The 12,754-nt window shown below is 48.9% G+C and overlaps 1 protein-coding gene across 2 annotated transcripts in view; it reads right to left on the bottom strand.

Annotated features, from left to right (window-relative positions):
• The window catches only part of HPSE2 (heparanase 2 (inactive)), a 112,871-nt gene extending 105,959 nt beyond the window's left edge, over nt 1–6,912 (bottom strand). For both annotated transcript variants that reach the window (XM_033149912.1, XM_033149911.1), the window contains exons 1-2: nt 6,535–6,912; nt 5,464–5,621 (exon numbers count right to left, since the gene is read on the bottom strand). In XM_033149912.1, the coding sequence (XP_033005803.1) occupies nt 5,464–5,621; nt 6,535–6,794 (418 nt within the window). In that variant the 5' untranslated portion in view covers nt 6,795–6,912. The remainder of the gene's footprint in view (nt 1–5,463; nt 5,622–6,534) is intronic.
• Nucleotides 6,913–12,754: the final 5,842 nt, after the last annotated feature.

Raw genomic sequence — 12,754 nt, forward strand, 5'->3', positions numbered from 1 at the left:
CAAAGTGGGGCTCAAACAGGGGTCCCATCCCTTCTGTAGATGTTTACTTGGAAGTAAATACCACTATTACTGGATGAAGCTTATTCCCATGTAAGGAAGAGGCCATAGCATAGCTCAGTGGGAAAGGAAAACAGTTAAATACCCCAGCATCTCCAAATAGGGCTGGGAACAGATGCCTGCCAAAATGATGCAGAGCCACTGCTAATCGTTGTGGGTCTGGGGTCCCCTATGAGGTGCTTGTGGGCACCGTGGCATCCTCAGACACTCACTTTGGCATGCACCAAGGTTTCCCTGCCTCTCCAAGGTTCTAATTTGTGTAGTTTTTTAATTAAGAGTTGGATTGGTTGGTTTTTTGCCTTTTTGTTGTCAGTGTTTGTGGGGCTTAACTGCTTTTTTTGTTTAAACAAAATAAAAAATTAAAAAATCCTTCCAGTAGCACCTTAGAGACCAACTAAGTTTGTTCTTGGTATGAGCTTTCGTGTGCATGCACACTTCTTCAGATGTTTTTTTAGTTGTTGTCTGTGTTCTTTGTTTTGGAGCCTGTAGGTGTTGTGCCGGGGTTTTGGTCAGGGTTGGGTGTGTTCTAAGCATCTGCAGTTCTTCTCCTGTGAAACAGTCATTTTGCAGTGTCTGCAACAGTTGCTTATGTTTTGCAAATGTGCCCCAGAGCTCAAAAAAGGTTGGGGACCACAAATTATCAGCTAGGTGGACTAATGGCCTGATGTAAACTAAGGCAGCTTCTTACATTTCCTAAATTTGCATAGGATTGTGGCTTTAAACTGAGTAGTTATAACCTGAATATGTCCCCTCGACACCTCCAATTTTTAATAAACTGTGAGTTCATACCCAGAAGTTGCATTTACCCATAATTAATCAATCAATCAATCAATCAATCAATCCAGAGTTAGCATGTCATCTTGTACAGTGAAAGCCAGTGTATCACAGCAATGAGGAGTGTGAGCTAAAATGTCCACACACCAAATCTCTGTGCTTATGCAACAGAAGTCTAGACCAGCCTTCCTCAGCCTGGTGCCTTTCAGAAATTCTGAATTGCAGCTAGCATAATTCCTTATCACTGGATCTGCTGGCTAGCAGTGAAAGTGGAGCCCAAAACATCTGGGAAGTTGCAGAAGCTTCAACCAGGTCATCAGTCTAGGCAAGAAGAGAGGCCTAAAAGCTTTGATGAATAGAAATATTAAAACTAAATACTGTTTTTCAAAAATAAGCAAGAAAGTTAATTCACAGAGCAATCTATGTAAATAAATATTACAGGCAGATGGACTTTTGAAAGTATTTCAAGATAATACTCCTATCCAAATATTACATACTATTAATTTATTGTTAGGGTGATCATTAAGACATTCCTAAGTCAAGAAGGGCACATGGATGGTTTACATCAAAGTCTTCAACTGCCAGGAATTCTCTTTGATGGAGAGTGGTTCTGATTTAATTGCTTAATTAGCAATTAGTCATTGCAGCTTTCAGCCCTGATGAAAATAATAAATCCCAAGAAAAATGGCCATTCTACATATATTGCTTAGAAGGAAGAAGTTAAGTTGAAATCAGTATTTAGAAGAGGGACATAATGCTCATATAACTGTTTAGGCTTGTGAAATAATAAACTCAACCACTTGAACTTTGCAGCCCAATCCTGTACAACTGTGTTCTTCTTGGGGCTTGTTCCTAAATTAAGTCTTTACAGGATTGCAGCACTAGAAAAATGTGTGAGGGCAGATCTTATGTTACCATTGTGGCACTACTCCAGTGTAGTCTTTTTTGTGGGAGCAAGTCAAACTTTACAAACATTTTATGGGATTTCAGCTCAGTTTACAAATAAAGTGGAAAATTTGAGAGTAAGATCAGTGGTTAAATGATCATAAGCAAATATACTTTGCTAGAAAAGCCGCTTCTAACAAGCCAAAGGTTAACTGGGAAAACTGGGCATTCATGGAAAACCTTTTCAGTCCTATGTGTTTACCAGCATTTATTTCAGCTACAAAGTCTTGACTCTAAGTAGATGCTAAAATATTGAGCAAGAAGTTTACTACTGTTAAGAAAATGCCTCGTGTCTTTCCTCACTCCCAAGGATCACCCCTGAAACAGGGAGAAAGAAGTACAGACTGATATTTTTTCCAAAAATATCAGAAGCACCCTGAGCTGAGTAACTGAAGGAGAGAAAATGTGTGCTGTAAAAGGAGGTGTCTAGAGGTGTTGTGTGAATGGATCCAGTTATAAATTCAGTTCCAGCTAACAAAATGAGCAGGAGCTGCTGTAGTTGTGTGTCTGGTGTATATGGTTTCTGTAACAATTACTGATCTAATGCATAGCCCTTAGTATTCATATACCACTTCTAAGTTGGTAGTGGTGACAGAGGCTCTCTCTTTCTTGCTCTCTCTCTCTCTCTCGCTCTCTCTCACTCACACACACACACACAAAACATATATAGCTTGAATTACTGTATTGAGTTCAAGAAGTGGGAAAGGAGTGGGAAAGGAAGCCATGGGCGGGCTCCTGCTAAGAGAAAGAGCAGTCTAGTAACATGGAGCCAGGGCTTTCTAGCATGTAGTAAGCCTGCCCCTTACTGTGTGGCTCATCTTCACCAGAAATGCTGGCATGCATTCCATTTGCCCAGACTGGTGTGATAGAACTGTTGCAGGTTCTTGAAAACCACCAGGCGTTAAAAACCAAGCATGCATATTCATCATACATTTAAAGCACATTATCTCCCACAAAGAATTCTGAGAACTGTAGTTTGTAAAGGATGCTGGGAACTGTTGCTCTGTGTAGGGTAAACTAAAGTTCTCAGGATTCTTTGGGGGAAATAATGTCCTTTAAATGTAGGATATGTGTGCAGCTCAGATTTTCTGCGTTTAAGTACCAGAAGTAGGGAGGGGAAACAAGCAGCTTAGCCTCGCACCACCTCATTGGTAGAGTCCAACAGCTGCTTGAAGAAAATGCACTTTTTACATACAAATTGTAACTGAATCATACACTAGAAATTAAAATAAGGCTGCAGTCCCCAAGCATGCTTACAGGAAAACTAAACTTCTTCAAAATCAACAGGCTCACATCAGATAAAAGACGTTGATGACAACCTGAATGTATATGAAATATACCATAATTTTTCTTTGAGAAATATAACATGTGGGACAAAGCTCTCCCCATCCCAAAATGCACTTTGCCCCTTCCACACTCTCCCCAATATTTTTGTGCTCTCTACCCCTTTGTGCTGGTGTCACCAAGGTAAAGGATGAGGGAATATCGTAATCTCAGCCAGAGGATAAAGGTGGGAGAGGTCAGTGCACAAATCACAGCAACAACTATACCACGGATGGCAGGGAAGGATCAGCAAGGAAGCATCTCCATCTACCCTTGTTTCCTTGGGTTACTGTGTCCTACACTATTATATGTCTCTCTCAACAAGCTGAGCTATCCAGTGAAATTGCCTGTGTTCCTGGGGAAAGATGCATTGTTTACTTCTTTGTATGTTATATCCCTTAAACTCAAAGTGTTTTGTCAAATATTCATCCAGCCCCAATTCCATAGTAGAAGGAAAGTTAAATGTACAATTAATTATGAAATGGTCTAAATATAAAGAAATCCTTGTGGAGAGTCTGCCCCACCCCATCCGAGGGGTAGATTTTGGAGGGTTGTGGATTCTGGTAGATTTTGAGACACCATGTCTTCACTTTGTACGACCGACCTTTGTTGCATGGTAACCATGATGTTTTTGTTTAGATTATTACTTTCAATTTTTTATTTTGATATTTGCATATTCTGGATTTCTGCCTAAATCAAACACTCACAAAGTGTAATGTGTACTTCCATGTATTTTGCTTTTTAGTTTTGCTCCCTCATTCAGGGGCCTGGTGTAACAACTGGCAGTAAGCAGAGGATAGGCAAACGGCATAATTGATAGCATAATTGATAGCAACCACTTTAGGCTGCAATCCTAGACCCGCTTATCTGAGAGTAAGCACCATGGAACCAAGTGGGACTTCTGGGTAAATATAGGTAGGAGTCCACTGTTAAAAGTGAATTAAGCCACTTCATGGGTAAAGATGATTTCATTGACCATGCTAGCTTAAAAACCTAACGTTCCTATTTATAGGCAATGTATCTCCAATTACCAGGTAAACAAGAGGGGGTGGTTTTCTCCCCCCTGCCTTGCAACTGACTGCCTACTGCTGTGGAGAGTGTGGGGATTAGCTGGGTGTCTGGTCTGATTCAGCAAAGCTACTCTTGCATTCTATTGTTTTTCCTTACAGATTCTTACAGGTGGAATCTTCTCCTCTGCCTTTCCCCCTAGTCTTCAACTTTTTCAGACCCTCAGCCTATCTTTTGCCCAAACATGAATTTGGTGTCCCTTAAAAACACACACATTTACCATAAATCAGGATGCTACCTAATGTGGGTCCTGAACCACCAGTCGAAGACCAAATTGCTTTTCTCACACATGGACCTATAGCAGGCATGTCCAAAGTCCATTTCGGAGGCCTAATAAGTCCTGGGGCAAAACTCTAAAAAAGCTCAACAACTTTGGTCGCCCTCTTTGAAAAAAGTTTGGGCACCCCTGACCTATAGGGTGACATTCAACTAACCTTTACACAGAGTAGACCCATTAAAATTAACACACCTACGTTAGTCATGTGTTAATTGATGTCCATTATGAGTAAAGCTTAGTGAAATGCAACCTGTGGACACAGTTTAGCAACTACTTTTAGCTCTCTTGCAAAATACACACAGAGCAAAAGGGTTAATGATGTCTGTCTGGCACAAACCTTCCCAATGCACCATCACAAACCCAGGCTGTGTCACGCAACCATCCCAGCATATATGCCTTGATGTCCTCAACACTCTCTGGAGCCACACCCCAAACATGCTGGCACAGAAGCAGGTGCACATCTGCAAGGAAGGTATTGTTTGGGTCTAGGGTAGCAGCCCACCATCACCTGAACTGCTTCTTGCATAAGATACCAGGGACCAAATTATCTGACCCTTGCTGCCGCCTGCTTGGGAGCCTTAGCCATCTTTACCCTCCTGCCAAACAGCACAGGAAGGCTTTTAATCACAAATCAGGTGTAAATGTGTGAGTTTTTAAAAAGTTGTTTTAAAGTCACCTGCATGGGCTCAGCCACTGCTGGCAGCAAAAAGACCCTAATAAGCAGAGAGCTTACTTTGGCCCCAGTTCACTAGGGCCACCTTCTTATCATTATCACTAGCTCCATGTGATAAGCTTCCTTTCCCCCATAAAAAGAGCCTGCCTCTCTTCCCCATCGCCCAATCACCGATAATGGAAGAGTTTGCCGGGATCTGCAGAGAGCATCCTTCCTCTGTCTCTGGGATCGCATCCCCCCCTCGTCCGTCCCGTCCAGGGAATCGCGGGATCGCCTCCTCAGCCCCTCTTTCCCCGCCGCTGCCTTCTCCCCGGCCTGGCCCCTGCCTGCGCTTCCGCAGCCTCACCGTCCTCGTAGTTCTTGAGGTAGTAGTCGGGTCCGGGTCCGCCTCGACTCTTGGCAGGGTTCTTCACGTTCTGGAACTGCAAGAAGTCGGTCCTCTTGCCGGCGAAGCGGAGGAAGGCGGGCGCCAGGCCACGAGCCAGGGTCACCAGGCGCCGGGAGCTGCGCGGACAAGGAGCTGCGTGAGAGAGCACTGATCCTGGGCAGCCCAGGGCCCGACCGAAGAGGCAAGCCGCGCTCGGAGCGCCGCCATCGCGCCTCCCCCGGTGCACACCGAAGGCGCCGCTAGCCCGTCAGGCCGTCAAAGGCCCCGAAGGGAAAGAGGAGGCTGCCCGGAGAAGCAAAGGAGGGCTGCGCTCCCGCACCGGCTGCCGTTGCCAAGGGGCCGGAAAGCCACCCTTCGCCCCACGGAAGACCGCCCAGAGGAACAACGGGGCATCTTCCCCCAGCCCTCGGGAGGCAGCCGGGAGAGATGCGGCTGAGAAAGAATACCTGGAGCTTGCGCTCTCCCGACGGGTAGCGTCGCGACCCTGGGAGGCCCCTCTCCCTCTTTCCCCGCGGACCTGCTGGAAGGCAAGCCCACCCCGTCGTGGGCATCGGCGCGGGCTCTGGAGGGATTCCTTCGGACTCTTTCCCAGCAGGGCCCTGTTAATCGCGATGGGGAGCGGTTCTCCTGACCCAAGAAGCCCTGGAGCGACCGCCCCCGGGGACTTCGACGGTTATCAGCTTCATATTCGTCCATTCGGGGCTGAAACCCGCTCCAGAACCGGGCGCGGGCGATGGGGGGGGGGCTAAGGCAAGCAGCAGCATTTCTCTCCCCCCACCCCTCCAGCCAGCCTTTTCGAGATGCTTTCTCCATTGCAAACATGTGCATCTTAATAGGAACCATGGCCCGGCCTCCTTCTCCCGTCCCAGCCGCGGCTCAGCGAGGCCGTGGAGGGGGGACGCGCGGAGCGCAAAGGGCGCGCTGGGGTAGCGCGCGGCAGGGCTCATGAGGGCGCCGAGGTGGGCTGGCAGAAGGGGAGCGAGCCCGTGGGGTGGGGAGCGCCAGGGAGCCGCTGCCGCCCCTCCTTACCTGAGGAAGTCCAGCCAGCCGTCGTGGAGGATGGAGGGATCCAGCTGCAGCGAGAGGAAGTTCTCGCTGGTGACGCGGAGGGGGCTCCTGGCGCTCACGTCCAGGAGGATGAGCGTCCGGCCCGGGGCGCCCTGCGGGCCAGTCCCGGCGGGAAGGCGCCTCACCCCGGCTTGCGAGGGGAGCGAGAGGTGAGCCAGCAGCGCTAGTCCAGGGGCCAAGAGGGCCAGGAAGCCGGGAGGGCCAGCGCTAGGGCAGGGCATGCTGGGCCGAGGCCGAGGGGGGCTCCCCGAATTAAGACCCGCGCCGGGCACAGCCAGTCGCGGGCGGCTAATTGTCCGGAGTGCAAAGCGTGGGGGCGAAGCTGCCTTTTTTCCCCTGCCCCCCTCCCTCCCTCCCCCCCAATGTTTTGGTGCTGGTGGGAGAGGGGAGCTCACGCCCCTGACCAGCCTTCCCCGGGGCCGGTGCCAAGACGCCTTGTTCGCCAGCGCCGCCCCTGGAAGAGCCGCCGCCTGCGGACATTTTCGCTCTCGCAAAGGTAAAGGGGAGTCGCTCCGGGGTTAACCCTCTCGGCACGGGTTCCCCGAGGGGCCAGGCCGGCTCCCTGAGGGGGTCTGCGCGCATCCGGAGGGAGGGGGAAGGGGGAGATGGGGAGGGGATTGGCCTCCCCCCCCCTCCGCGCGCGCACCGGGCTTCCTTCTCTCCAACTGCCGGGTAGGAGGCCTCCCGTCGCCGCCGTTGCTAACAGTCTCGCTACAAAAAGGTGGCTTGGCAAGAGCAGCCCCAACCGGAGGCGAATAACGGGAACCCCGGGACCGTCGCTGCCTCGTCTCTCCCCAGCCCCGACGCGGAAACCTCGCGCAAGAGTAGCCCGAGAGATGGGTAGGTAAGCAGGGGTCTCCCGGTTCACACAATCTTTTTCCGCCGGCCTTTGGCCCTGGACAGTAAAAAAATCTGGGGGCTGGAGGGGAGCAGGGGTGCCCTGCAGCTCCATCTCCACCCCACCCTACCCCACTGCCAGCCTCTGCCTTCGGTGCTGAGACTGGCGAGGACGAAAGGAGGAAGTCCCGGCGCTCCCGAGAGGAAAAAAGGGGGAAGAATCCGAGCTCGGAGGCAGCGCGGGTGAGTCGTTCCCGGGAGGCTGGTTTTCATCTATGGGTAACGAAGCATCTCCCTTACGGGAGAAGAGATCTCGCTCCCTTCTGCTACGTTTTCGGTGGAGGGGCCTTACCCCGGCCAAGGGAATCTCCCCCACCCACCCCGCAACGGACCGGAGATCCTGTGACCCTCCAGATGTTGTAGGACTCCAACTCCCGCCGCTCCTTACCACTAGACAAGCTGGCCGGGACTAATGGGCGCTGGAGTGAGGGGGAGAGAGAGAGGTTCTCCAACCGTTTGCTTAGGGATGAGCCAGAGGGCAGGCGGGAGGCTTCCCTTTGAAACGGAGGTTTTGGTTTTTGTTGTTGTTGTTTTGTTGTTGTTTTTGCATTTGCGGGGTGGGGGCCTAAGAGCGAGAGGGTGTCACAGGGCCATTTATTAATCCAGCTGAAACCCCTATTTGACTGAAGGGTCCTTCTCTTTCTCTCCCCCCTCTCTATCTCTCTCTCTCTCAAACTACGCGCGGCGTCTTCACTTGGGCTGTTTTCGCGCCCTGTTTCTGCGTGAAAGCCTCCAGTTCAACACCGCGGAAGTGACTTGCGAGTAAACGTGCCCGAGGTTGCAAGAATGCGATCCTGTGCGCGCAGAGGTGGAAACCGAGTCCAGAAAGGGCGACTTTACTGCCAAACAAATGCATATTACTCGAGCATTTGGCCAAAAGCTTATCCCGGTCGCCCGGGAGCGCGCGCCGCAGGATTTGTCCTGGCTTGGAACTGCTTAGTCCCAGAGTGCGGGAATATATATTTTAAGCAGAGAAACCCATTTAAGCAATGCAATCCTTCTTTATGTCTGAGTCTCGATCCTTTCCTGGAAAGGAAAACCCGGGTAAAACAAAAGGGATGCAGAACACAAACACACACAGCCCATCCGCCCTCAAACTCTTCAGTTGTCTTAGTGGGAGCGCTAAAGGCCAGGTCGGTTTGGCAAGAAGACCGGCTCGATTTATTGCCTCCCGGGAGTTGCTGTTTCTCGGTGGAGTCCATCACATTTCTTCTGTAGTCAGCCTTGCGGACCTCGATAGATTGGAGCCCTGCTATGGAGACCGACCGATCTCCAAGCCTAGTTTTAAACATTTATAGGGGAGGGTTAGCCTCAGTCGTCCTCTGGGTTTCCTTGGTATGCGAAGAACTCCCAGATGGTGTGTCCAACTGGCTCTTTGCACTTTCCCGGTGTTTGAAAACAAGTTTCACTAGGAGCATTGCCGTTGTGTGTGCACGCTGGAAGTTGTTGTTGTTGTTGTTGTTGTTGTTTTACACTGCAGAGGGTTTTTATTTAAGTCGTAAGATTCGCTGGTTGTGAATGAAATCTCCGGGAGTTTCGGATCCCACCCCCGCCGTGCTGAATTCTACGCCTCCTAATTTGGAAGTGAGCCCCTTGAGGCTTACACTCCCAAGTAAAAACCAAAATAAAATAAAAAATTCCTTCCAGTAGCACCTTAGAGACCAACTAAGTTTGTTCTTGATATGAGCTTAATTGTGTGTAAGATCGCGGGCCCATAAGGCTTTTGAGGAAACCCGCGCGCGGTTTTTGTATCGCCTTTATCTCACCGCAGAAATATCCACTGATTGATAACTTGTACTTGATCTCAGGAGAGCGACCTTCTCATGAAATCAGAATGTCTCCAAATGATCGAAGTCCTGCTTGTGCGAACATGCTCTCGGGATGTGCGAGCTGTGGGTGCAACTCTGCCTTCGGAGATGCCCAGTTGGACTTGGGGTTGGGGAAAACGGCTTTGAGCTTTAAAAGGTTTAGGGTGGTAGAGATGCTGCGTAAAATTGCTGTTTGGAATCACGAAGATGGAAGAACTTAGTCCTGGCGCTGTGTCGCTGACAAAGGACGACTGGAGAAATAGATTAGATTTTGGGGCGGTGGAGGGGGGGAATTAGGCTGGCCCTTGGTTTGCAAGAAAATAACGGAGGACATGGACAATTTCCTCTCCTCGTTCACGAGTATTTATGCTCAAGTTGACACTACTGAAGAACTTTCCAAATTCACAACAGTAGCCTGAGGGGGTCATCGAGCCCAGTAGCCTGTCTTTGACAGTGTCCAGAGCCAGATGCGCCAGGAAGCGCTTTCAAAGGAGGGGGCGGTGAGAGGAGGGGGGTATTCCCATCACGGCTGGCCTCTGTAAACGTAAGCAATATCAGAAATGCTACGCATACATTCATATTAAAGGGCATCAGACCCAAAGAAAAATTAAAAAGTGGTTCCTTTCAAGGCACGGCTCACCTGGGAAACTCTCTTTTAAAGAACCATGCGAACTGTAGTTTGCCAAGGGTGCTGGGAACTGTAGCTCTGTGGGTGGGTGGGGGATAAACTACAGGATCCCCAGGACTCTTGCAGAATGGGTTTTTAATATATGGCCTGTACGCAGCCTGAACCACTGTTTTACGTCCTGTAAGCCTGATGTCCTGTAATATAAATGCATACATTTAACATAGGAATTATCAGCAAACGTTCCCTTGAGAGACTCTAATTTTTAAGGCAAGGGGGTACCAATTATCTCACGTTTCCATAGGCTAAAACTGGGCCTTGCGAGAAGCAACGATCAGATGCGTTTCAAGCTTGATGCCTTCGGATATAAATGGGGCAGTTTCTTTTCAGGTATTCCTGGTTTTGTGCGGTTGAGACACATCCTTCCTTTGTTCTCTTCTTTTTTTCAAAGATGAAGTGTTTAAATCTTTGCTTGTGACCAAGTAATTCTGATTGAGCTTCTCTTTACCCCCTTAAAATCAACTGGGAGAGCAGAAATATACTATTCAGGGCTCGAGGCATAATGGTATGAAGGTGATCTTCTTTTCAACGGCCCCTTTGCTATTCTGTACTAAGAAAGACCCATTGTACATTAGATAACCCGGCCGTCGTGCATCCAACGAAGTGACGCGCAGGAAAGCAAATGCCACTCTCAAGTCTTGTCCTCTTCAAGGAAAGGACAGGGCTCTTTGTTGTTTCCGCTGCAGTAGACTTAACGCACTACCCGCGCTCGGAAGTATAACGTGATGTTTATTCTTTGGGCTGGGGAGCTACAGTCTCTTGGACCGACATTTCGACGGAACTCCCCAGAATGGTGGCTCCTGGCTGTTGTCAAGGGGCGATTGTGGCCGCGTGTTTATTCAGAAGGAAGTGCCAGTGTTTTCAGCGGGGCTCTCATCTGCCACCTCAGTCAGGTTCCCGTTCCACTTGTTGGGGAACAAAGGTGTGCTAGGCGCTGCGTTCCACTTACCTCCTAAAACAGTGGAGGGGACTGCGATCCTAAGCACATTTTCCATAGGAAGAAAAACAAGATGATTTTTGAAGGACTGGGATGAAATGCTGGATAACATCTCCACACTCACAGGGTGTATAAAGCTGGCTCTGCATAAGTGCAGTTGCTTCCCGAACCCTCAAGACCTTGTCTAAAACCTACTGAAATCAACGACCTTCATTTTTAGATTTTAGACCTATTATGTTCTTTGGCCATCTCTCCTCCTCCCAAGTAGCATTAAATCTCATCTGTTGTTTCGTTGCTTGCGTTCCTTAGCACCAAGGGCGACTGGTCTTTGCAGTGCAAGCCCATAAGTGTCTACTCAGAGGTAAGCACCACTGATGTCAACGGGACTTGCTTCCAGGTAACAGATAAGACCACCGCCTCAGTCTGCTTTAGATTTAGCTGATTTAGTTGGTTTAAATGATCTGATAACCTGCAAATCTTGTCACATTCTTACTTCCTTTTTCAGGCCATTAATGAATACATATTTTTTTGTTTTTAAAAAGCTCCTGGTGAATTCAACGTTCATGCCTGGCCGGTCTTGGCTTCCTATATTTTACCCAGCTGGGGAATCCAGAAAAAATCGTGCTCCCTTCTTGTCAAGATTTTTAGGTGCTTTCCTAGGGTTTTGTTTGTTTTGATTTTTTTCCCTGCTTTGCTTTTCATGAGGAACGGAGTTAACGGAGTGGTTTTGAACAGCTTGAGGATCAACAAAGTCTCTCTTATCCATTTTTATGACACTGTTATGGGAGGGGGAATAATTACAGTGCAATGCTAGTCTAGACGTATCTAACCAGAAGTCCCACTGAGCTCAATGGGCAGGCGGGTATAGGACTGAAGTCTTATAATTCCTAAATGAAATGTATTTGCTTGGGTGATCCATGAGGAATCTCCCTGGCCCCCGTTTACTCAGTCTGGACTCTCCAGTTTGTGATTCATGGCCTCAGAATTCGGAATTTGTCATTCATTATTTTGATATTTCTCTAACTGGTAACACATGCTCCAAGGCCAAAACCTCTAAGTAGAGGAATATATAAAAATAATAATAAACTGCAAATTGGGAAGTCAGGATTTAACCCCCTATAATGGGATGTTGCAAACTGATTCGATGGCATTTCCAAATGAGATGTTGCAGACATAAATATCGAGAGTGGAGTGGGTGTCTGGAAACCTGGGTTTTGTTTTGTTTTTTTAAAAACCTATTTTCGCATGGACAGATGTTTAGCAGAGGGACGGAGTGCTGACGTTGGCTGCTTTGCAAATGAGGCTGGAGTCTCCAGGAAAACCCTGGAAAGCAGAATCCTGAATTCCCAGCCTAACCCCTTGCTGGAATCATGAGATCCCGCATAAGGGCATTTCCGCCGAGTTTATAGTCAGGCAAAATTCCCAGTGGGTGTGGGACTGGGCAGCAAGAGTTGCCAGCGGGCAGGCTGATGTATCTATCTAAGCTGAATCTCCTCAGCCATTGTTCGAGGTGAAATAAAAGGATAGCAAGGAGCGAAGTTCTTTCTCCCAAATACCCCCCTTTGTCGCACCCGCAGCGGTGCCCTCGCCCCATCCATCCTTAATGGTATCCTCGCCGAAAGCAGACATTGCCAAGAGAACTAGCCGGCAGGGGGCGCACTGCACGGAGCCTCTGGCTTTCGGAAGGCCTTTTAGTACAGTACCAAACAGACGGCAACCAAGAGCTTGATGATGTTCAAAGAGCGCCTCCTGGCGGCCGAAAGCCTGATGCGTTGCCATTTAGAGCGTAAACTTTGAATACTTAGCATTCCGGTCCAACCTTCGGAGTGCCCCTTCTGCAGGGCTGGGAAAAGA

Source organism: Lacerta agilis, chromosome 5, assembly GCF_009819535.1.
Source record: "Lacerta agilis isolate rLacAgi1 chromosome 5, rLacAgi1.pri, whole genome shotgun sequence".
Taxonomy (NCBI): Eukaryota; Metazoa; Chordata; class Lepidosauria; order Squamata; family Lacertidae; genus Lacerta; species Lacerta agilis.